The sequence below is a fragment of the Cnephaeus nilssonii genome, assembly GCF_951640355.1.
Source record: "Cnephaeus nilssonii genome assembly, chromosome: 13".
Taxonomy (NCBI): Eukaryota; Metazoa; Chordata; class Mammalia; order Chiroptera; family Vespertilionidae; genus Cnephaeus; species Cnephaeus nilssonii.
Window position 1 is genome coordinate 31,732,744 of NC_137084.1, and position 25,735 is coordinate 31,758,478.

Sequence of the window (25,735 nt, forward strand, 5' to 3'; positions counted from 1 at the left end):
GTCCTGCCTTATTGATGCATAAATTACATGCAATGAAATTGATTTGAAGTGTTTGATGAATCCTGGAAATTGTATATAGGCATATACAACTTTTTAGCTGTGAAAAGTTTCCCTGTGTCCCTTTTGCAGTCATATTCCCCCTGTGACACTCTGGGTCCATTTCATTGATCTGCTTTCTGTCACTGTAATTTAGCCTTTTCTAGAAATTCATACAAATGGAACCATATAGTATATTCTCTTTTATGTCCAGTTTCTTTCATTTAGCATTATCATTATTATTATTTTGTTGTTAATCCTCACATGAGGATATTTTTCCATTGATTTTTTTAGAGAGACTGGAAGGGAGAGGGAGAGACACAGAGAGAGAAACATCAATGTGAGCGAGACACATCTCCTGCATGCACTTGGGAGATGAACCTGAAGCCAAGGTACCTGCCCTTAACCAGAATCTAACCTGGGACCCTTTAGTCCTCAGGCTGATGCTCTGTCCACTGAGCCAAACCGGCTAGGGCATCATTTAGCATGATTTTTAAAAATTCTTTTATGTTACTGGATCTATCAATATTTTGTTTCTTTATATTACTAGATGGTATTCCACATGATGGACATACCATGATTTGGTTAGCCATCCTCCAGTTACTGGACATTGTATTGATTTCAGTTACTGTTAGCTATTATGAATAATGTTTCAAGTCCTTTTGACACATGTTTTCATTGAATATGTATCTAAGAGTGGGTTGATTGCTGGGCTGTATGGCAATTGTATGCTTAACTTTATAAGAAAGTGACTGTGTCATCTTTTATTACCACCAGCAATGTATGAGAGTTCCAGTTGCTCTGCATCCTTGCCAATACCTGGTATTGTCAATCTTGAAAATGTTAACTGTTCTGGTGGGCTTTAGGGGTATCTCATTGTGGTTTTCCTATTCATTTGTCTGATGATTGGTGGTATTGAGAGCCCTCTCATGTACTTACTGACCATATATATTTCTCTGTGAGTGAATTATCTATTCAAATCTTTAGCCCCCTTTTAAGAATCAATTTATCTCATTTATTGAATTGTAAGTCTTTTTTTTAATATTCTAGGTAGAAGGTTCTTTATTTAATTTTGCAAATGTTTTCTCTCAGTTCCTGACTTGCCTTTTTGTCTTTTTAATGGTGTCTTTCAAAAGACCAAAGATTATAATTTTGGTGACATTTTATCATTCTTTTCTTTTCTGGTTCATGTTTTTGTGCTCTGTTTTAAAAATATTGGCCTAGCCGAGGCCGGTTTGACTCAGTGGATGGAGCGTTGGCCTGCGGACTGAAGGGTCCCAGGTTCGGTTCCGGTCAGGGGCATGTACCTTGGTTGTGGGCACATCCCGGTGGGGGGTATGCAGGGGGCAGCTGATCGATGTTTCTCTCTCATCGATGTTTCTGGCTCTCTGTCCTTCTCTCTTCCTCTCTGTGAAAAATCAATAAAATATATTTAAAAAAATTAAAAAATAAAAATATTGGCCTAACACAGTATTATAAAGATTTTTCTCCCATCTTCTAGAAATTTTTGAATTTTAGATCATATGTTTACATGATAGTTCATTTTTAGTTAAATTTTGTGTTTGGTATCACATAAAGTTTAGGTTTAGGTCAGATAGAGGTTCCCCATACTAATAACCATGTCTAGCAAAATCTGCTTAAAATACTATTATTTCCCCCATTGACTTACCTTGGCATCATTGTGAAAATCAATGGGAGAACCTTTGGAGCTGAGATATCCCTCTGGAATCTCAGCCAGCAGCCATGAGAGTGGGGCCAGCCCTTTTTGCATCTCTGCCCTTCTTGATGTAGCTTCTTATGTAAATCCTTGGTTATAAGGCTTCTATTTAGCTAGTCCTCAGTTGGTTATTCAAGTAATTCCAGTTTGGTCTTAGAAGGAGATGCATATAACATCCACCTAGTCTGCTGCCATCTTAGATCTCTATGGTAAGTCTTGATATCTTACGATAGTTGTCCAATTTTGTTGTTCCTTTTCAAAATTGTTTTGCCTAAACTTTTCACATAAACTTTAGAATTAGTTTGACATATTTAAAATATTCTTTTGGAATTATGATTGGGATTTTGTTGGATTTATAGAATAATTTGGGGGAGAATTACTATCTTAACAATAATATGTCTTCATTACACGAATGTGGCATATTTTTCCATTTCTTTAAGGTATTTAAAAAAATCTCTCTTTGTATTGTTCTATAGCTTTCAGTGTAGAAGCCTAGTATTCTTTGGTTAAATTCTTCTAAGTATGATATTTTTAGGCTGATGGTCAATGGAGTTTTAAAAATTTTAATTTTTCTAGTTGTTTATTCTGGTGTACAGAAAGACAATTGATTTTTGTTATTGAACTTGTAATGTTGTGACTTTGCTTAATTTACTTATTCATTCTGGCAGTTTTCATTGTTTTCTAAGATCCTTATAATTTTCTATGGTCATGATTATGTTTTCTGCAGCTAAAAACAATCTCACTACTTTCTTTCCAAATTATATGCATTTTATTTCTTTTCCTTTGCTTTTGCACTGGCTAAGAAATCCAGTACAATATTGAATAGAAGTGGGGAGAGTAGACATTCTTGTCTGTTCCCAACCTTAGGTAAAAAGTATGGAGACTTTCATCTTTGATTATGATGTTGGATGTAGGTTTTTCTAATATACCTTTAATCAGACTGAGGGAGTTTCCATCTATTAAAGTTTACTGAAAGTTTTTATTATGAACTAGAGGCCCAGTGCATAAAATTTGTGCACAGGAGGGGTGTCCCTCAGCCCGGCCTTCACCCTCTCTAATCTGGGACCCCTTGGGAGATGTCTGATTGCCTCTCACAATCCAGGACCACTGGCTCCTAACCACTCACCTGCCTGCCTGCCTAATGCCCCCAACGGCCCTCCCCTGCTGGCCTGGTCACCCCCAATGGCCTTCCCCTGCAGGCATGGTCACTCCCAACAGCCCTCCCCTGAAGGCCTGGTCACCCCCAACTGCTCTCCCCTGCCGGCCTGGTCACCCCCAACTGCCCTCCCCTGCTGGCCTGATCTCACCCCCAACTGCCCTCCCCTGCCAGCCTGCTTGCCCCTAACCCCCTGCCAGCCTGATCTCGCCTCTAACTGTCTCTGCCTCGGCCCCCACCACCATGGCTTTGTCCGGAAGGAAGTTGGACCTCCAGAAGATGTCTGGTTGACCCAGTCTAATTAGCATATTACCCTTTTATTAGTATAGATGGGTGTTAAATTTTTTCAATTTTTTTCTGCATCTATTGAAATAATCATGTTTTTTCTACTTTATTATCTTATTATTATGAATTATATTGATTGATTTTCAAATGTTAAACCAACCTTGCATCCCTCAAATAAACTCTACTTGAGCATGATTTATTATCCTTTTTATATACTGTTCCATTCTATTTAGTCACTTTACTTTTATGCTTTTTTTAAAACTAGTAACCTGACCTTCAGGAAAATAACTCAATTTATATTTTGGTAAAAGCTGTCTTTGTGTTCTGTATTTTGCAAGGAATAGGAGGTGAAAAGTTATAATTCTGTTTCAAAAAAGTTCATGGTCTCTTACATTAAGAAAAAAAAAAGAGTAATACCTGATTGATTTTAATGTCACAGGCATACAAACTTGGGGCTGGGTAGTAGAGGAAAAAGAGGAAGAGAGACAGTCATCAGAGTCACTGTTTATAGTATTGCCAGAATGTCTTTGTAGAAGAATGGACATTTTTCTTCATCTTTGGTCACATTATGTAGATTTATGTTTAAGAAAAAAATATTTAGACTACGGTAATGTTGGGGACAGAAAGGATATGTTTGTATTTAGGTTCTACCTTAAAGAAGACAGAAAGACAACTAGAAAAGAAAAATGAAAATTCCTGTACTGGGAATTAGGAGAGCTAGTTTCAATCTTAGCTGATTTTGACAAAGGAACACTATCTCTACGTGCCTCACTTTTCTCCTTTATAAAATATATGGTTAGGCAGACCAGTGATTCTGGACAAGGAAGGAGAAAGTATGTATATATCTATAAAAGCTCACTAGAGTGCTGTGTCTAGGTAAGACTCACTGGATTATAAAGTCTCCAAATCCTTTTCCATCCCTGAAAAATTTCTGATTTTATGATTTTATGAAACCAATAAACTTGGAGACTAACGACCTTGTTTTTAACTTTTGCTTAGCCATTCTCAAGTTTTGTGACCTTGACAAGTCACTTTTCCTCTCTGGGCCTTATTATATTTATGTTTAAAAGGAAAGTATTGGAAAAATGGTTTTCTAAAGCCATTCTGGTTCGAAAAGTCTGTTGTTCTAAAGTTAAAGATAAATCTATTTATAGAATACATGTGTGTATATATCAAATACGGCAAAGCACTCGGTATACTGAGATAACTATGGCTACATATTTTATTTGAATGCATTCAGCATTTTTAAGAATCCTGGAAAATAAAATTCTAAGGCCCACACTATTAAACTTTTCTAATTTTAATGGGAAATGTAAATCCCTGCGCATATGTTGAAATGCTAGCTTTCTGTAGTATCTGCCCCCAACTTGTAACCCAAAAATCTAAGACTTCTATATGTTTTTCTAGATTGTAGTTTTCCTTTATTATTTATAGTCTGTTGTAAGAAAGCTTCAGGGATATAGGGCATTAGAGCACCACATCTTTAACTAGCTGGGGCATAATACATGATTTGAGTCCCCAATATTTTCTAACAGTGAGGTTTGTTTATTAAAGAAACCCCATGCTGTGACTGAATCAGTTTAATAGAAGCCAAGTTTGAACTTGAACATTCAAATGTATGCCCATATATCTTGGGCATATATCATATATAATGATGTGGGGTCTAGACATCTTTCTGGGTTTGTTTATGTCTGTTATGGATTCCCCTCATTATCCATGGTGTTTGAGGGAGACCCAATGGATTCAGCTAGTTTATTGCATACTTTCTGTATTTAAGGCTAACTCGGAGTTCCAAGTGGCACATATGTTCCAAGTTGGAAGATTATTTTCTCACTTTCCTGTTTTATGATGATGATTAAGGAAAAATAAAAATAAAAAGATTTTAGGGAATGGTGACATGTTTGAGAGTGGCTAATGTTAATCCTTTGGCCATATTTCAAATATAGCTTTATAATCTTTAAGTTTATTATGCTACTCTTCCTAAAATATTTTGACAAGTTTGAGCTATAGCATCTGTTTTCTTATTTTGAAACCATATTGTGTATCATCTGTTGTTTTATTATTATTGATTATAACTTAGGATTTAGTAAAGGTAGATAAAGACTTTAATCTTTGTTTTTTCCACTTTTATTATTTATTTATTTATTTATTTATCTATTTATTTATTTATTTATAAATTACTTTATTGATTAAGGTATCACATATTTGTCATCAACCCCCCCATTCCCTTCCCAAACCCCCCCACACGCATGCCCCCCTCCCCCTGAAGACTTTAATCTTTAATTATAACTAATTTTACAGTTTACATATATACAGTATACTCAGAATGCTAGTGTTGAATAAGTGTACCTAAAGAATAGATTTTAGATATAAAGCAAACATTTTTTATTTGTAGTTCTATTGTTAATTTGAAGCAAGTAATTCATGGTCACTTAACTAGCAGCTTTCATTGTTGCTGCTGTTGTTAAAACCTCTTTCCTTGACACTTATTTTAAAGAAACAAGTATTTATGTTTTTTTATAAGTTGAAAAGCTATTTTTTGATCAGGTGAAATAAAAGAATCAAATAACATTATAAAAATTTGCAAGAAATTTTGAAAGAGGATGGATTGTCATTAAAATTTATCATTATGGGTATTTTTAAAGGGGGTGATATAGCACTTGCTATACATATTCATTTGTTCTTAAACATAGAAATATTCAGTGCTTAGGTGATTTTATGCCTATTTATGCTAGAAGGAACAAAAGAAACTTTAAAAACTGAAAGCATAAACATAATTGAACCACCCACTTAAAAGAGAAATTGGAATAGATGTTTTCCAAGGGAGAACATGCTTTCTGTGTAAAAAGGGCTAGTGTAACAAGAAGTCATCTATTCTTGATTTCTTTAGACAGCTAGAGCTTTGTGCCTTGTCTAGTTTCTGCGTTTTAAGAGCTTGTTCTGTGTAGCAGAAATAATACAATAAATGGGTTTAACCACATTTGTCTCAGCTAGACAGTCTGCTTTGTCAGAGATTGCTGGTACAACATAAACAAATTATGTGTGTATAGTGCTTTTCAATGAAAGCCTATCTAACAGAGCTGAGATTGTATTTCAGCAGCTGTAGATTTAATCTCCTACCTGTCAGTTAAAACAGGCATTTCCTGAACCAGATAAGGACTGATTGTAGAGGAGGGAAGTAGTCACAGCTGGACAAGGACCTATTGTTATTGGCTGATAATTTCTATGTAGATTCAATTTCTTATTCTACCATGGAACCTATAATCATAGTGCAGTTGTAAAGGAGCTAATCTGACCTCTTTAATAGTTAAATTAAGAAGAGTTAAAGAGACTCAAAGCTGGGCTTTGTGTCGTTCATATTTGGGAACTGTCATGTGGAGCTCAAAGGAAATGTCTATAGGTTTGATCATCATGGTTCTAGATCACTGTGGATGAGCTAATAGGGTAATGCAAATATACCTGTTCACAAATTCGTAATTATATTTGTAGGAATTCAAGTTGTAATTCAAACTAAAGTAAAAAAATCAGTATATGGATAAATACTTTACCATATGTCATGGGACATATCTTTTTCATTGCTTTTTTTTTTTTTTTTTAATGGGGATGGAGGTGGGGGTTTCCTTTCTTTCTCTTACCCATAGAAATTTACAAAGTTAAATTGAACTTTCTCAACATTTGTGGTGTTGGTTTGGGGAAAATATCTCTCTACATTGTTAAGTTATTATAATATTTTTCTGAGTTCCATGTGTTTCAAGTCATGAATGGCTAATGTAGGGCACACTTATAGGCTGGTCCTTGCATTTATACTAACTTGGTCAGCAACCTACATCCACAACTCTTCAATTTTCAGTTTAAATTTCAATTTTCAGTTTTTGTAGCAATTTCCATTTTGCAAAGAGCTTTTTACATATATCACTTGATATCTTACCTTATAATAGACAAATATGCAAATTGACCACACCTTCGCTACGCTCAAGCCACGCCCACCAACCAAGCCACGCCCACCAGGAAACCGTTGCAGGGACGTTGGGGTGTGGTGGAGCCCAAGGCCGGGAAAGCCTCGGGCACCAGCGGGGAGCCTGCATGGATCGCAGGAAACCACTGGGGGTCGGCTCCTGTGATTCCTAGCAGGGACGCTGGGTATGGCCGAGCCCAAGGCCGGGAAAGCCTCGGGCACCAGCGGGGAGCCTGCATGGATCGCAGGAAACCACTGGGGGTCGGCTCCTGCGATCCTTAGCAGGGATGTTGGGTGCGGCCGAGCCCAAGGCCACCGCCCGGGGCCAAGCCCTGAAACCTGAAAGAAGGCAGAAGGCGGTAGCCACAGCCAAGGCCTGGGTCCCTGGTGCCGGCAGAAAACTGGTGCAGGCAGCCAGGTGAATGAAGGTCTATTGCACGAATCTTCGTGCAAACGGGTTACTAGTTTATAAAATATTTGGAAGGTAACTATAACACTGGGGTTTGGAGGTGATATTTGCTGAAGTGTAAAGGACAGAACGGGCAGTAATCAGGTCAAAATTGTGGATATAAAAGACAGCACTAAAATTTTTAAAGCCGAAATTACCCTTGATTGCTTGCTTCCTCCCTCCTCTTCTTTCTTTGCTTTCTTTATCTTTCCTTTCATATTTTTATTTTCTTCCCTCTCTTATCTTCACTTCTCTTCCTTTTTCTTAAATTAGGGTAAAGTTACTACTACCTTTTTTTTTTCTTTGGTGGTGGTACAGAAGATTGGCTAAGATTTTATATTGTGCTTACCTTAAATCTAAGCCAATCATCAAGGGCTATATAATACTGTGTTTTAGATGGAGTATGATAAAATGTTAATATAAAGGATAAAGGAATATTCAAATTTCTAAGTAGGATTTCTTGCTTTAAGAATGTGTGGAAAATTCAGTATATTCATTTTTCCTTTTGAATTCTGGTTTGTTTGTTTTTTTATTGACCTGACTGGGCCAGTAGATCCTTCCATTTATTTTTGGGTTTGAGTTTCTATTCCTTTTCAGCTGTGATTGCATGAGTTATTCCTAATCATTCTTTTTTTTAAATTAATTAATTTTAATTTTAATTTTAAAAGTTAACTTATTTTCCAATTACAGATGACATATATTATTATAGTGAACAACATAGTGATTACACATTTCTATACCTTATGATAAGTCTAGTAATCATCTGCTCATCTTAAATAATGCTGTTGACCTGTTTTTTGTAACAGCTGAGTATCATGAGAGATGAATTACTGCAGCATCTGACCCTATTGTAAATTCCAGTTTCATTTGGCAGATATGACATTAGTCTCAAATGCCAAAAAAAAAAAATAGAGAAGTTTAAATTAGCCAGTGTTTGAGCAGGTTTATATATATTAAATTTTCTACTGTTCTGATCTTTACTAAAAGTTGATTTTTTTTCCATAAGAAAGTTGGCAAGTAACTTGAATTATTTTAACTACTCCTATTTTCCCCCACAGAGACTGGATTAAGGATTTACATTTTCAGTTTCTTCAGTAGGCTCCTCTGCTGCCTAAAATTTTATTAAAAGACATAGTATTTGGGGAAGAGAATTACAGGGAGGCCGTGGTAGCCTCTTAGATTTTATTATCCTATGCTCTTCTCCCCTATAGGCATGGAAGAGTACCAGTGTTTGAAAGTGATGTGCTTCTTGTCTCATATGGAATCACTGGACAGGTCATGTTTTTAATCAGTCAGTTAATCAATTAGTTATTCAGTCAGATAATTATTTGTTGCCTTTCATATTTGCAAGCACTGTCCTACTATCCACTAAGACTCAGTCTGCAAGATGCTTCCTTCTATTTTAGAAAAGAGGATATGTAAGATGGGAAAAGGCCATGATGATCCCACTTTTGGACTATTGAAGTGGTTTCTAAACTGGCCTCTCTGCTTTCATTCTTGCTCTAGTCGAGTCCATTTTCTTCCCAGCAACCAGAGCGATCTTTATGAACCTAAGTCAGGTCTCATGCCACTTCTCTCCCTTAAAACCCTCCAATGACTTTCCATCACACTCACAATAAAATCTACATTTTTGCTGTGCTCTGCAAAACCCAGAGTGATCTCCTCTGTGCCCATTTCTCTCTCCCCCTACCCCCACTACTCTCTTTGCTTTTTCTGTGCTGGCCTTACCAGCAAACTCACCCAAGTTATTGCTACATTGGGTCCTTTGCACTCACATGCCCTCTGCATGAGTTGTTTTTTTCTCAGATAGTTCCATGTAGCATTTTCTTAGGTCATGCAACCTTGTGCTATATTATCCCTAACCAAAATAACCCCCTCCATTCCCTACGCTTACCTCCCACTTTCCACCATATACCCCTCATACTCTATCTCTATCTCTATCTCTATCTCTATCTCTATCTCTGTCTCTGTCTCTGTCTCTGTCTCTGTCTCTATCTCTATCTCTAATCTCTATGTCTCTATCTCTACCCCTCATACTCTATCTCTATTCTTCATAGTATCTGTTATCAACTGGTATTTATTATATTTATATATTTGCTCATTATATATGAGTATATATATATATATGTGTATATATATATATATGTATATATATATATATATATATATATATATATATATATATATATACATACACACACACATATATACACACACATACACACCTGCATATTTATCTACATTCATTTGTATATTGTCTGTCTTTCCTAAGAGTTAATGATAGGGAATTTTATCTACTTTTATGTCCCCAATGCTTAGAATAGTGGCAAATATTGAAATGAAAACCACTAAATAATTCAACACAGTATGTGCAATGTGAATTTTGACAGGAAGGAAGAACTTTATACTTCTTCATAGAGTTGAATTTGAGCTGAACCATGAATGGTAGGTCAGGTTTGGGAAGGCAAAAAGAGAGAAAGAGGAAATATCATTCTAAGTGGTGTGAACAAAGACTTAGAAGCTATCTATAATAATAAAAGTGTAATATGCTAATTAGACCAGACGTCCTTCCGGATGAGCTTCCGGACAAAGCCAGGGCTGCGAGGGAAACCTGGGTCCCAGGTGCTTGCTGGCAGATGGAGGGAAGCCTGGATCCCAGGTGCCAGAGGGAAATCCAGGTCCTGGGTGCCAGAAGGAAGCCTGTGCTGGCAGCCGGGGGAAGGAAGGCTTACTCTTGCACGAATTTCGTGCATCGGGCCTCTAGTTGAAAATAATAGGAGAAAGATGGTAAAGGGTAGTAGGAAAAGGGCTTGAGGGGTACATAAGAACATTGTGTGGAGTGATTTCAATGCCAGCCTAGGTAGGGAGTTTGGACCTTACTTTCTTTAATAGGGACATTTATGTTTCTAAGTTATTTAATATGAACATAGTACTAAGTAATAATACAAAAAGAAATAAAATTGCTCTATTTAAATCAATGTGTTAGCTTATCCTTATGATCATCTGCAGTGTGGACATACTTGTGCATTTAGTTGGGGAAAGCAGGTGTAGAAGTGGGTGAGTGTGTGTGAATGAGTATGTGCATATATGTAAGTGTGCATGCTGAGGGGAGAGCAGGACTTGTAGGTGACATTCCAAAATGACATTAAAGTTGCATGCCATTGACTTCTTGCTCTAAAAATACTATAGTGTGATAAAGAGTGAAAACCTGAAAGCTGTTTGATTTGTGGCTAAGTCACTTTATATATCTTCTGGTCAGCATTCCCACAGTAGGTTTCGCAGGCCTTCTAGCTTAAGATGAAACTGCTTCTGCTCTTCATGATAGCTGATGTTGACATATTTTTCTACATTCATTCTGCATTGCACTACCAGCCCACTGTTGAAATAACATTTTATTTATTTACTTTTATTTTTTCCATCACTATTTATCCCTTCTATGCCCTCTTCCACTCCCCCGACCCTCCTCCCTGCCTGCAATCACCACACTATTGTTCATGTCCATGAATTCTCCCTCTTTTTATTTATTTTTTTGCTCAATCCTCCCCCAACACCCCATCCCCACCTTCCACTCCCACCCCTCCCACCAGAGCTGTCTGCCTGCTCTCTGTGAGTCTGTCTCTATTTTGCTATTATTATTACTTTGGAAAACCATATTCCTGGCTCTTCTGGTGAGAGCAGCTTATCATTTCTGTCAGTGAGGATTATAATTGATGATGGTGAAATTATTAAAGATGCTTAAAGGCATCTTTAAATTATACTATAGAAGAATTTTAGCAATTGTACTAGGAGACCTCAGTCATTAAAAACTATGTTCATCCTGGCCAGTGTGGTTCAGTGGTTGAAGGTTGACCTAGAAACCAAGAGGTCACTAGTTTGATTCCTGGTCAGGGCACATGCCCAGGTTTCGGGCTCAATCCGTGGTAGGGGGCATGCATGAGGCAGCCGATGGATGATGTTTCTCTCTCATTGATGTTTCTAACTCTCATCTCTCTCCCTTCCTCTTTCTCTAAAAATCAATAAAAACATTTTAAAAAATAAGCTATTTTCTAATTGTCTGGCTAGTGTGGCTCAGTGGTTGAACATCAACCCATGAACCAAGAGGCCATGGTTTAATTCTCGATTAGTGCACATGCCTGGGTTGACGGCTTGATCTTCAGAAGGGGTTGTACAGGAGGCAGCCGATGGATGTTTTTCTCTCTCTCTCGATCCTTCTCCCTTCCTCTCTCTCTAAAATCAATAAATATATATTAAAATAATTTTTAAAAAACTATCTTCAAATAAATTAATACAGTCGATTTTTGTATTTTCATACTGATTTTTGTATTTTCAAAGTCAGACCATGGCATGCTTAAAGAAAAGATGGCTATGATGAAGTATCTTAGTGGAGATGTTTCTTTCCATTGCCTCGATTGGAAGATTATTAATGATGAAAATACTTCAAATTGATTCAGAAGAATTAACAAAATCATCAGAGTTACTGTGGCTTAGTTTTTAAACAACATAGAACAAAATCTCTTTAATGTATTTATGTAACAAGTATTTGTTGAGTCCCTATTCTGTGTCAGAGAGACTTTTACTAAGCCCTGAGGAGGTACAAAGGCTGCCTTAAAGTTGCTTGTGCATAATTTTAACAAGACCTGTAGTCAAAGATGTAAACCTGCATTTCTGAAGGAGGAATTTAATAATTGAACTCTGGTCATTGCTAACAGAATAAGCTTGTGTAAAATACTTCAGGGGTAAAAGCCAGATTGCCTTCATTACAGGTCAAAAGTTTACGGAAGGTTTATATCTGAATTTGGTTGTTACAAAGAAAGGAATGCTACATTCTTCACAAATGTTACCATCTTTATACCGCATTTATGCAAAAAAAATTTTAAAAAATTAATTTCCATCTTGGCAAAACACTTTGATCACTGTGTATTTAATGGGGTTTCCATTTGAGAACAACAATCATTAGTCTCTAATATGTTTCATACTTCTGTGGAAATCAGACAGGGTAGAACAAGAAACATTCATCTTCACTAGTCTTTGGAAATATCTGAAGTAATTGACTAGCTCAGTCTTCTGTGATGGCCTGGTGACCACTAACTGTGACTATTTGCATAATAGTCAACTCTTCACTTCTGTAGTGATAACTGTTTGTATCTGATTAAAATTAAGACTGTTTTAGTTCTCTTGACTTTTCCAGAAGTTGCAAAAATTGAGATTTGCTGTTCTGCTTTAACCAAACAAATGCACACATGGGGATAACAATATGCTGAGTTTATGCAGATTTTACAGCACGAATCTGAATAAAATACCCACTAATAGATCCTTAAGGAGTAATAAACACACATGAATTTTCCTTAGTTGCACTTTAAAGTGATTTTAACATACTACTAGACCTTAACAATAATATTTAATTGACAAGATTATGCATTTGTATGGATTGAAAAGGTGGTAGATATCTAATTCCAAATGAATCATAAATTTTACTTTTGCATAACATGTTTTATTAATTTCTTTATGGCCAGGATATTCTACTTCCCTCCTGGTGAGAGTTTCTTAAAACACAGTAAGATAATTTAAACACATTTAATTAACATTTATCATCCATTTTATAAAGTAATCTGACTTTTGTCCTCATAAATACTCTCAAAAATTTTCGGAGCTAAAGACCATAGGAAGACTATGGAAAGACACCTAATGGGATTTTTGTTATAATTTTGTTTTGTTTTGTTTTGTTTTTTTAAAGCAAATCTTTCCTTTCTCTGTTGACCCTATTCCAAAGTAAGCTTACAAACTGATGATTTATACTACTGTGTAAGTGAAAACAAACCTAACCCCACAACCTGATCAAATAAGGCTATGGACTTCTCCAAGGTAGCTTTATAGTCCTAGTGCCTAGCATGGTACCGAGCGTATAGTGCTTGGTGCTCAGTAAATGGATGTTGAATATTTGAATGAAGACAAGCACTACTGACTTCTCTTATGTAGTAACAATTTCTTGGGAGCCTAAGAGGTCATTGTATATGTGTGGAGTTCTTTATTTCAGGGAGTGAGGGAACAAATAAGTAAGAGATACTAAGAGGTACGATTACACTAATGCTAAACCTATGTCCTTTTCTTTGAGAATTCAATATTTAAACATGTACAAATGAATGAGAGAGAATATAATGACATTTGATTACTAATGATCCTGGTAGGTTAATGAGATATTTACCAATTAGAAAATGCAAATAGAAGGAATGTATACAGTATGTTGAGAATATGAAAAAAGGAGTTAACACAAAGGTCAGGATTGGTTCTTTCAGGGCTAACATTTCTCGCTGAATATAAACGTAAAGAAAATTTTTTAAAATGTGTGCTACTATCCTAATAGATGAAATCACTGTGCTCTTACTCTCAATGATCATTTGTCTCCTGTGTAACCAAGGAAGGGAACTGGGAAGTGCTAGACTGTGAAGTCGATTTGAAGTAGCTATCTTAAAGACCAGTCCAGTAAAAAGAATTGCTTTTGTTTGCATGTATTACTCTTGGAAGTGAGGGTAGAGACATAGTGAAGCTGGGGACAAGATGTGTCTTTTCCATTCCCTTGTGACCATTTTAGGTTTATATTAAATATATTTCATAAGTAAACTACTGGAACGATTTTCCCTTTTTTCTTTAAATTAAATTTTCACTGAAGTATATAATATACATACATAAAAATATGTATCATAAGTGTAAAGTTAGCTCTAATATTCAAACTAAAACATATGACTTTGAAAGATTAAGGCCTGAGTTTTTAAAATGATGCCTTTAAACTGTAATATCCTGAGTTTATCCTACCTTTTCAGGGGTTTTCTTATTCCTTTAGTGAGGGTCTTGAGAAGAGTGGTGGCAGCCACATGCAAGTTCTAGGAAGAAATTGCATATTAAAGGGCAATGATAACAATGGTAACGAAGTACAAAGTAGTATATTATCCTTGTTCGGGTTGGGGCAGTTGGGGAGGGAGGGGGGAGAGAGAGAGGGAGAGAGAGAGAGGATCCTGCCATCAACAAATAAAATCACACAAAGCAGGATCCTCATCTGGGTGCAGTTACACTATTTGTACAATGTGTATTTATTGGATTGGATGTTGGTGGGAAACATCTGAGAAGATGGGACTCTGTGTTCTCAAATATTTAAAAAAAAGCTGTGTCCCAGAATTGTTCCTGATGAGATTTCAGTTTGATTGTTCTCCTGCTAGAGCTAACTGGATTCTCTAGGAAGCAAGGGTTTGCTCTCCTCCATTAGCTGCAGCCAGAGGTTTGCTAAATAAGACAAATGAAAAACAAACAAGGTGATATCAAGATGTATTTAAAAGTCTTTCTTCTCTTTTGGAATGAGAACAGCTACAGTTTCACATCGTTTGTAGCTGCATTAACAATACTGACCTGTGGAAATTAGTGCTTAGAAAACCTGTGCTTAGGCCCGAGGTGGTTCTCAGATGGATCAGTTGAAGCAAAATGCCTAGTATGTTTTCAGCCCGGTGATAAGAGCAGTAGGGAAATACAAATGGACAGGTCATTCAGGACACTCGATTTACCTGGAGGGAGATGATTAATGGATTGAAACAATTTGTGAATACTCGGGTAGGACATATATAATATAAGGTTCCTTTGTGTACTTCAAACAGGCCAACCATGAGAAGTTCAGTGTGTTGACCAACTACATTATGCTTTCTAAGGCAGGTCAAAGAAGAGTCTCAACATATTAGACCGATTTTTAACAACACCACCACCACAACCAACAACAACAACAAAAAGTTTAAAACTAAAAGTGTTTATAGTTAAGGCACTATTTATCCTATCAAATGAGACCTTTTCCTTCCTAACTCTACAAAAGGGCTGAGCATGCACTTTCAGACAGTCAGAAGACACCTTCCTGACCTTGAAGGCTTTTAATGTAAGTTTTCTGGGGCCTTTATTTCTTTCACTGTAGACACTGCAGCTTTTACAGTGGTAACACTTTACACAAACGACTCAGCTACTCTTTGCAATAAAGAATATGGCCTTTAAATAATTTTCCTCCCCTTCCCACCTTTTCTGCCTGTATTCTCGGCCTCTTCCTCTGATCACTCTTTATCACTCTCTATTTTCTGTCTCTGTCTTTCCCTCCTTCTGTCATGATTTATAAACATTGGATACACTTCTTCCGACAGATTAAAAAAGCGTGCTCCAATTAAACCTCATGAGGAATGATATTCTAGAAATAAAGCATTAAAAAGATCTTCATTTGCTCACTGCCTTTAACTCACTAATAGACACTAATATTCTTATGATTTTCAACACAAATTCTTGTTTCCCATCACTAAAAAAGTTAGGTAATCTTCATGAAAGAGAAAATGAGTCCCCCTGAGTGTGTTTGCATATTAGCACGTAGCCAGGTCTCTGCCAAGTCGCTTTCTGACTGACTGCTGCAGATGCTCTTTCTCAAGTATTCTGAGTCATATCTTTAGTGCAAGTCTTCAGGGACAAACAATAGCACCTGTTCCTCACAAGATATCAGGCCAGTTAGCCCATTCATGTATCTTTAATGAAGCTCTGGGGCAGATGGCAAAAAATAGCATCATCAACAACTTAGCACAGAGAAAACAAAGGGGATGAGTGTTGATGCAACAATTCTGTTTTAGAAATAGGAAGAGACAGAACCTAAGTGTTTCACGTGCATCTGCCGCTGCCCGGATTGCCTGAACGATGTGAGGAACACGCAAGCAATTAAAATTCCCTGGCATATAAGCCTAACCAATGGACACAGACAACAGGGGGGTGAGGGCATGAGTGGGGGGTGGGGCTGGGAGGGGTAATAGGGGGATAAGGACATATATGTAATACCTTAATCAATAAAGAAATTTAAAAAAAATTTAAAAATTCCCTGGCATGTACCCTATTTGATCAAGAACGTGTTTCCCTCCTTTCCAAAAGGGAGCTTCTTCGGTGAGGAACTGTGGAGGTTAGAATTAATGGACAGTTGTGATTTGGGGTGTGCACTGTGTTCCTTCCATGACGCACTTACTGAGCTTCACCTACGATGGGTTCCCAGTTTCTCATTAGTCATTCACGTGACATATCCAGCCAGTGATTGCTGACTTCCAGGGCCATAAAAATAATGCAGTTTCATACTCAGAGATATATTTTTGGCCACATCAAGTTTCACTGTTTGTCTTAACAAAATCTGTTTTACTCCTTTATCTACAGGATAATTACCAAGTATCTGTGAATTTGTGCTAAGGGAAAACTATCCTTTCAAGCAGAAAGAATGCTATTTTGAATTTTTGATAACATCTTGGAAAATACATGTGGAGACTGGTCATTCTTTGATGCAGCGAGGGGAATTCTATTATTTTTTATTCTTCAGTAAACTATTTTTGGAGGTTGCTGTTTCCAGTGTGAGTGCCTTTCCTGGCATGTCACCAGATGGGGAAATAGGATGATGGGAAGGAAAAGGAAAGGCAGGCTTACATTCTTCAGAGCAGGGTGGGGGCTGTTCTGTACCTTCAAAATTCTTTATCTGCCTTAAGCACTAATACTCAGCCAGTGGACTTAATTCAGCTTCCATAGGAGGAAAGTACTCCAGGTGCTTATGTGTTTGTGTGCAGCCACCAAGCCCTCTTATCTCTCCCAGCTAACTTGCCCTTGTTTTCTATTTCCTACCTTCAACCAATAATCTTCTAGTAAGTACAATAAATGGACAGTTATGAAAGGGGGAAATTGTTGCTTTAATTTATACTTCCCATTTATACATCCCACTTATATTACAATCATGAGCCACTATGACAGGGTTACCTTCTGAGAAATGCATTGTTTGGTGACTTGTTTGTTGTGCAAACATTATAGAATGTATTTACACAAACCTAGATGGTATAGCCTACTACTGTGGTTGTAAGTGCTATACTTTTATACACCTGGCAGCACAGTAGGTTTGTTTACACCAGCATCAAAACAAACATGTGGATAATTTGTTGCTCTAGACATTACAATGACTACGGTGTCACTACGCTGTTAGAAATTTTTCCACTCTATTATAATTGTATGGTACCACCATCGTATATGTGGTTTTGTCACTGACTGAAATGTTGTTATGCAACACGTGACTATTTGCACCGATGAGTTGTACTGGTGAGTTTTCTATAACAGATGGTGGTTGGAAGTATTCATAGACCTCCATTACCCTTACTAATTTTTAAGACAGATAATTCCTTTAAAATAGTATCACACTGGGGAAATCTGGATAAGATTGTTGGATTATATCAATGTCAATACCCTAGTTGTGATATTGTACTATAGTTTTTCAAGATGCTACTGTTGGAGGAAACTGGGTAAAAGGTACATTGAATTTCTATGTATCATTTATTACAACTTTATATAAATTCCAATTATGTTTATAAAACTTCCAGTCAAATAATTGCTATCACAAAGAATTATATTCCTTATCTCAATTAGGTTGTTTTAGTAAGAGATGACTTTAAATGGGACTTAAAAGTATAGACTTTGAGCCTGATTTATCTGGGACTTGAATCTTGCTCCACCACTTTTTAATTGACCAAAGTTACTTAACCTCTCACAGTTTTGACTTCCTCATTAAGGGAATGAGAATAACAGTAAGTACACCATAGAATTTTGAAGATTAAATGAGATAGAGCATGTAAATCACTTTCCCTGTGCTGGACATATAGGAAACACTGGATAGGACTAGCTGTTTTGGTTATCATTACTGTTACTTCTGGAATTAGAGCTAGAAAGGAGCTTTCTATCATCTCTCAGCCTAGATTCTAATTGGCCACTGGATATTTTGGTTTGTGTTTAGTAAAGGGCATATCATTGTTTTACTTAAGACAAGTTAAGGAAAATTTTATCATTTGGAGCTAAATGATCATTGCTAATGAATGTATTATAATAAATTATTGGAATTAGTTACAGTAGATTTATGATCAAGTTGTTATGGGTGCAAAACAAGAGAGAAGACAAAAGAAACTGAAACTAAACAAATATAATAGCCACACTCCAACAATATACCTCTGAAACATAAAGTTGTTTTTAGTTGCAGGGCTCCAGATTTTCTCTACCGAAAGTGTGTACACATGTGGTTTCCCCTGTTTTCTATCACTGAAGTCCATGTGATTCAATAGAGAAAGCTCTGGACAGAGTAATTAGCAGTTCTGGACTCTAGATCCAGCATGGTCATAGGCAGTGTAACCTCAGGATTATATCTTTTACCTTCTCTAGTCACCTGGTTCCATGTGAGGTTTGATTTAGATTAGTGATCTTCAAAGAGTAGTCCCTGGACCAGCAGCACCAGCTTCAATTCACATGGGGATTTGTTAGAAAAATACACTCTTAGGCCCCTATCTCAAATCTACTGATTCAGAGACTTTGAGGGTGGGGTTGAGCAATCTTTGTTTTACAAGCCCTCCAGATTCTGATGCACACTAAAATTTGAGCCTCACGGCTCTGGATTATTTTAGTCTACATTTTAGATAGTTGGATCCAACCCCAGAGTTTCTGATTCATAGGTCTGGGGTGGAGCCCCATAATTTGCTTTTTTAAAATTCTCAGGTATGGCTGATGCTGCTGGTCAGGGACCATACTTGGAGAGCTACTAGGTGAGATCAACTCTAAACTCCGTTCCACCTCTGAATCTATTATTACTATTGCTCTCTCTATGCCTACTGTTCCCCTCTTTATTTACTTTGACCCTCATTTTATTGAAACTGCCTCTGAGATAATAGCATTGAAAATGTCTAACATTTCCTACCTGTAGAGGGTGATGGGCAGAAAGGAACTTCCCTAAACTATTACAGCTTATGTTCTTATGAAACCCCTATAGCTCTTTGGCATTAAAAAGGGACTCTAGATAGTTTACTTAGTTTTCTCATGTACATAGCTAGTTTCAAAGGAAATATCTTCAGGCACCAAGATTCAAGAATTAAGGCCTGATGCCTAATTTCCATTGATCCCTTATGATATAAAGATCTTGGGCACCGTGAAAATAAAATTATGTTTTCCTCCTAAGATGCTGCTTAATGAATAATTACATCTTCAAATGATCCCAGTAATCCCACCTCTTCTTTTTCACGGTTTTCTAGATACTTGGGATGGGATAATGCTCTGTGAGGTGTGGTGTCTGCCGGGAACATGACAAGCCTCGGCCTGCCAAATGGAATTATTTAGTTGGCTCATGTTTTCTTTTTTGAATTAGAGTTATGGGTAAGATCTACTGTTTCTTCTTTTATCAGTAAATTGATAATTTTCTAGTACTGGATATTCAAACTATATCAAAAAGAGAGCAAAGACCTAACGCTTACTGAGTGCCTATTATGTGCCATTCACTGTGCCACAAGCATTACTTTCTTTGTCTAATAATCCTCACAGTAACCATGTAAGGTAGTATCACTGGCTTTGCTTTTTACATGACAGAATAGACTCAGGAAGGTTAAATGAGTGTTCAAGATCACACAGCCAACAGAAGGGCAGTATACAGGTGTAAGCTCAGATTGTTTGGCAGCAAAGCCTTTGTAGGCAGAGTAGATTGTGAATAAATTATGTGTGGAATGGCTGAAAGAATGACTAGATCGCATTATCTTCCTAATGTTGACTCTTAAACGACCATAGAATTATCAAGTTGCAAAGGCTCTACGGGTCATTATCTGATCAGGGTTTCAGTCTCACATGTCCTTTCAAGAATTCCTCACATGTAGGTGTGCAGCCTTTACTTGACCACCTCTAGGGAAATGGCACACACGCTCTTTCATCAGTGATTGTCGGAGAACTCATTATTAGAAAATTCTTTGCATTAAACTTCCCTAAAATCTCTTTCTTTTGAACCTAGTTCTGCCCATTATAACTGCTCAGACTTAATTTGGTTCATCTTCCATACATCATTCCTTCAAACATTTGAATATAGCATATCTTTTCTATCCCAAGCTAAATGGCTTCCATTTTTTCCCAGCTACTTCTCAAGATCCATCACACATAATAATAACTTCATAGCCATGGCTATTAAGGTGGCTCATTGGTCGGAGCATCGTCTCATGCACCAAAGGTTGTGGGTTTGATTCCTAGTCAAGGCACATGCCTAGGTTGTGGGTTCATTCCCTGGTTGGGGTGTGTACGGGAGGCAACCAATTGATTTTTCTCTCACGTTAATCTCTCTCTCTCTCTCTCTCTCTCTCTCTCTCTCTCTCTCAAAAACAGTGGAAGTATTTAATCCTTGGGCGAGGATTTAAATAAATAAATAAATAAATAAATAAATAAAATGTAATAAATGTTTGTTAAACGACAGAAGGAAAGATTAAATAAATATGATACCTAGACTTCTCACTTTCTTGTTCCCCTTCTTTAGAGTGTGAAGCATCTGTGCTATGTGCTGGGTACGTGAGAGGACCATATTTCTAGGAGTAAATGAAATGATTTCCTTCTATATACTCTTGCACTGAACAATAGTCACCCTCAAAGAATACCATGTTTTATTTTCTGACGTAGCACAGTGCCCTCAACGTTGACATCTCAGATTTGCATCCGGTCACGATCAGCTGGGGTTGAAAGCAAACTTAGTGCTTTTCTTCAGGGTTAAAGGCAAGACCTGGGCACCAGGGGATCAGCTCCAATTGAAGCAGGCGAAGTTTGTACTCTCACGTACAAAACTTGGGCTTACCTCAGCTAAAATGGAAGAAATAGCTGCCTAAAGCTAGTTTCTTTCACGCCCCACTGGCAAGGTAGTAATTGCACAAAGACCTTTTTATTATAAGTTGATTTTCCTGAGAAATGAATTCAGAAAAATACTGTAAAGTGTTTATTTTTTGCTTGCCCTTTATTAACCCACATCATAGGGCTTTCCCTAGAGAAAAACTGTTGGTAAATGAAACCTCTTAGACCCACACAGAAGCATTTTGCACCATGTGCCTGGCTGTGGAGGGAGCAAGGACAGGACAAGGCAAGTTAGTGCTGTTTAAACAGGGTCACCAGCCAGTGTGTGGATTTCTGCCTGAAGAGAAGATTTGGGAATTTAAACAGGGGAAAGGTTTGGGGCTGGGAGAATTAGTGGTAAAGGTTTACATCTTAAATAGAATATCATGTAGTCTTTTTATACTAGTAAGGAGGCCAAAAACCCAGTTTGAACTAAAAGATCATTTCTGTTAATACACCCTAGTTTTGACCTTTATATAACAAAAGTCCCGTAGTTCAACTTATAGAATCAGGCCCTGAAAGCCAGGACAAAACCTTCCTATGATGCTCTCGAGAACCGGGGCAGCATGCCTCGAGGAAAGGAGGGAGCTGGGAAATTAAAGTGTGATTTCCACAGGCATGATTCTGTCATAGCTCTCGCTTTCTTTATATGGAATACAAATACTGATATAGAGAGTGAAGATTTTCTATTTTGCATTTTTGTGCTCTTTGATACATTTATTGAGGTCAAATGAAATTTGATGTAGTAGGATTTATTATGAAATGCTCTCTGAATACAACTCCATAATTACTGAGCTACATGGTAGTGCATAAAGCTGTAAAACTGCTTAGCCAGACAAGCAATTTATATGTTACATCGAGGTGTGTATGGCAAAGCATATTAGTTTAATTGGGAGCCAAGATGTAGTAGCCTTAAATCTGAAGAGCTATATGTTTCACATAATGCAGCGAGGCTTTGATATAAGACACCTAACTGGGGAGACACAGCTTTTGGAATACATAACAATTAGACATTATTTTCTGTCCAAGGATACTAAATACTGTTTTCAAAATAAAGCACAGAATGCAAAGCTGGTGTAAGGGTAAAACCTTTAAACATTGTGCAATGTAAGAAGCAACTTATTTCTTTGTTTTAAAAAAAGGAAAGAAAATAAAGGAAAAATAAAGTTAAGATAAAAGAAAACCAGTCACTGCAATTTAGTGGAAGCAGGGGTGAAGCAAATTCACAATGAGGTGATGTTCTTGCTGTGCTAATGGAATCTAAGAGAAGGGACTTGTGGAATGCGGCCCGAGTTTTTTGAGGGAGCATATTTGGAATGAGGTTGGAGGTGGGTGGCTGTTTGGGTACCCACACACCACCAGGAGTGAAAAACAAATACTTCTTGGCGTACATTTGCTCTCTGTCTGATCATAGGCTCTCTTCTGTTTAGCAGGTTCAGGGTCACATGCCTCCGCTCATGATCCCAATTTTTCCACATGACCAGCGGACCCTGGCAGCAGCTGCTGCTGCCCAGCAGGGATTCCTCTTCCCCCCTGGAATAACATACAAACCAGGTAAGTAGAGAGGGATTTAACATTCTTTTGGAAATGCTAAAATCCACATGTTTTTTGCTTAGTAGTCACAACAAACACAGGAGCACATGAAAGAACTAGGAGTACAAAGATCACGAAAGCTTATTTAAAAGTAAAATTAGAACTGGGAAGTTAATTGGGAAGGTGACATGTTAATAAACTAATTGGTTGCTAAAAACTTTTACTTTCTCTTCTTCCACTTGATTTTTTTTTTTTAATTCATAGATAAAGTGCTACTTTCCCTGGGGGCGATTACACATTTTTATTAGTTCTGTCTCATACCTTTACTGTGAATAATTGTCTTTGGTTACAGATGCTTTCCTTCCCGAGAGCTTTTATATTCTGGCCGAGTGGTCATGTGCAGTATAAAATGTTGTTATTAGTTGTTGTCTGATTTCTCTTGGAAGAAAAAATTAAAACTGGATTGATTTAATTAACTTACCATTAATAGCTAAAATTCTTTTTGATGTTAGTCTAAATAATGAAACATTCAGTAGTATTTTCTCATTCATCTTGGAACCTCAAAAAACAGGTCACATAACCTTGCAGTGAAATATGTTTTGAGATGATTTAGCAAATGTTATGATTTTTCTTTATTCCTCTGAGTTTCCTGGACTCCTAGGGAATTCAATTAGGGACACAGAATGGTTTGAAGCTTCTTTCAGAGCCTCCTTGTAAACAGGGCTTTAAATGTTTAAAGATAGGTTGCCAAAGGAATCCAATGTAAGAAGATAGTCAAGTAAATAAAAGTCAACCTTAATTTCATTTGTGCATTCTTTGTAAGTGACCTCAGCTCAGAAGTAGTGACCTTGTTCTACTCATTAATAATTTCTGTGTCAAGTTCTTTTTAACATATTAACCTGCTTATATTAACCACCAAATCTGTGTGTAACAAATCTGAGTGCAGCAGTTTTTTTGTGTGTGTGGGGTTTACAAAGTGAACAAAGGTATTTTAATATGCTTAAAGCACTAATAAAATATAAATCACTCTACTAAAATGTTTGGTAAGAAAGTTTACTAAGTAGCATAAAAACAAACCTGGTGAATTTTGATATCTATTTTAACTGCTTGTTGCTATTGATTATTCTTTTGCATTTGGCCGAGTACACCCTTCCTTGTAAGGCAAGGTAAGATGTGTGTCAAAACTCAAACGATTTAAAGAATACAGATGTCAAGGGATTGGCTAATTTAAGGACTGACTTTGAAAATTCCTCAGATTAAAAAAAAAAAGTCAATCCTTAGTATTAAAGGTTTTTTGGAGACCTGAGTGAAAGACAGTTGTGGTATTCGGATTGCTAAACATTGATTTTTCTAGAGCAGAATTTTCAGAACAAGTTATATACCCTATGAAGTTGGGATTCATATTAAGGACAGGAGTATATTTTGTCAGAGAATATGTTCCTGTCAGTGCAGTGGTTAAGTCCTTCTCTGTTCTCTGTAAATATTTCTGAACTGTTTCTTCATCTTGAGTATCTTTGGAATGTTGATGTAAACTAAATTTACTGGTTTATCCTGAACCTGAGTTTGTCATCTCTATACCAGTCTTAGAATCCTTTTAAATGAACTATATGTGGAAACTCTCTATTTAATTTCAGTGTTTTTAAATTTAATATTCTCCACACTTCAAAATCGGGTATGGGCCTTACTTTCTACTAAACATAGATATCAACATAGTTAACATGTTGCTTACCTAATTTTGTTAAAACAATTATGACATTTTTCATGAGGACATATATTGTTATGTAGTCAATGAAGTTGGACCCTTTTTTAAAAGTCTTTTCAGACAGCATCAATGAGATTATAATATGTAACTAAGAAGAATATAGAGATTTGGACAATATGATGCAGGCATGAGTTACCTTCATTGAACAGCATATGTGCAGCGCAGGGTAGTGTTCCGGGGAAGCAAAGTTGTATTTGATTATTTGATTGTTTTGGCTAAAACCTTTTGGTTAAGGCAGGAAATAGATTTGGACATTAGGACAGTTTTTAATCCCAGGCAAGGCTTGTGATAAAAGTATTTTCTGGTGACTCCTAAGTTATGTCAGATAAATTAATTAAGCAGAACTCTACATTCTTTAATACGTTGGCTAATCTAGGCTTTACTGTATATAAAAATTATATGTAAAAAGAATTAAAGTTTTATGTTCTTACACTATTAGTAGAGAAATCACATATTCAGGAGACTTAATCTATTCAGTGTTCTTGTCATTCACCTGAATTTAGGGAGGAGAATTCTGGACAAGAGTCTGAATTTGGACCAGAGTCTGGAGTAAGAAAACTTTTTTGCTGTAAACTGAGCTATGGTAATTTCACTTGAAATATACATGAGACAATGACTACATTTTTAGAAGAGAGGAGCTTTGTCACATAACTTGATATTTTGGTCCTCTAAGCAAGAGGCTGAGCAAACACTACCTTGGTCTTCATAAATTACAAAATAAAAGACTCTCTTTTTTCCCTTTTCTACCTTCCCATAACCTAAAACAATTCCAGAGAGCTTATGCTGCCAGCTGATTGAATAATCGTCTTGATTGCTGGACAGCCAGGCCCTCCTTGGGGTGATATTCACAGTGGAAGTTTACTGTTTCTGAACCCATGTTAGCACAGTCTAAACTAACATATTTAGGGCTCTGGGACTTCCCCTTCAGGTAGTTTGCCCATCGCTCTGGGCCTTGCAGGGTTCCTGTGCACAGTGAACAGCAAGCAAGCTCCCCCACCTCGTTGGCTTACTGAGGAGTGTTACCCACAGGAATTGTGCATGTTGATGAACTTTTCCTGTATTCCTACTTTTCTGAGACTATTTTTCCTATCATGAATGGTTATTAGATTTTGTCAAATGCATCAGTTGAGATGATTGAGTGGGGGTTTTCCCCC

General features: G+C 36.9%; 1 protein-coding gene across 20 annotated transcripts in view; it reads left to right on the plus strand.

Moving 5' to 3' along the window:
* SOX6 (SRY-box transcription factor 6) overlaps positions 1–25,735 on the plus strand; it is a 558,867-nt gene that overhangs the window by 416,293 nt on the left and 116,839 nt on the right. For 19 of the 20 annotated variants that reach the window (XM_079789455.1, XM_079789470.1, XM_079789454.1 and 16 more), the window contains one exon: positions 22,717–22,840. In XM_079789455.1, the coding sequence (XP_079645581.1) occupies positions 22,717–22,840 (124 nt within the window). The remainder of the gene's footprint in view (positions 1–22,716; positions 22,841–25,735) is intronic. The other variant, XM_079789459.1, reaches the window with a different exon arrangement.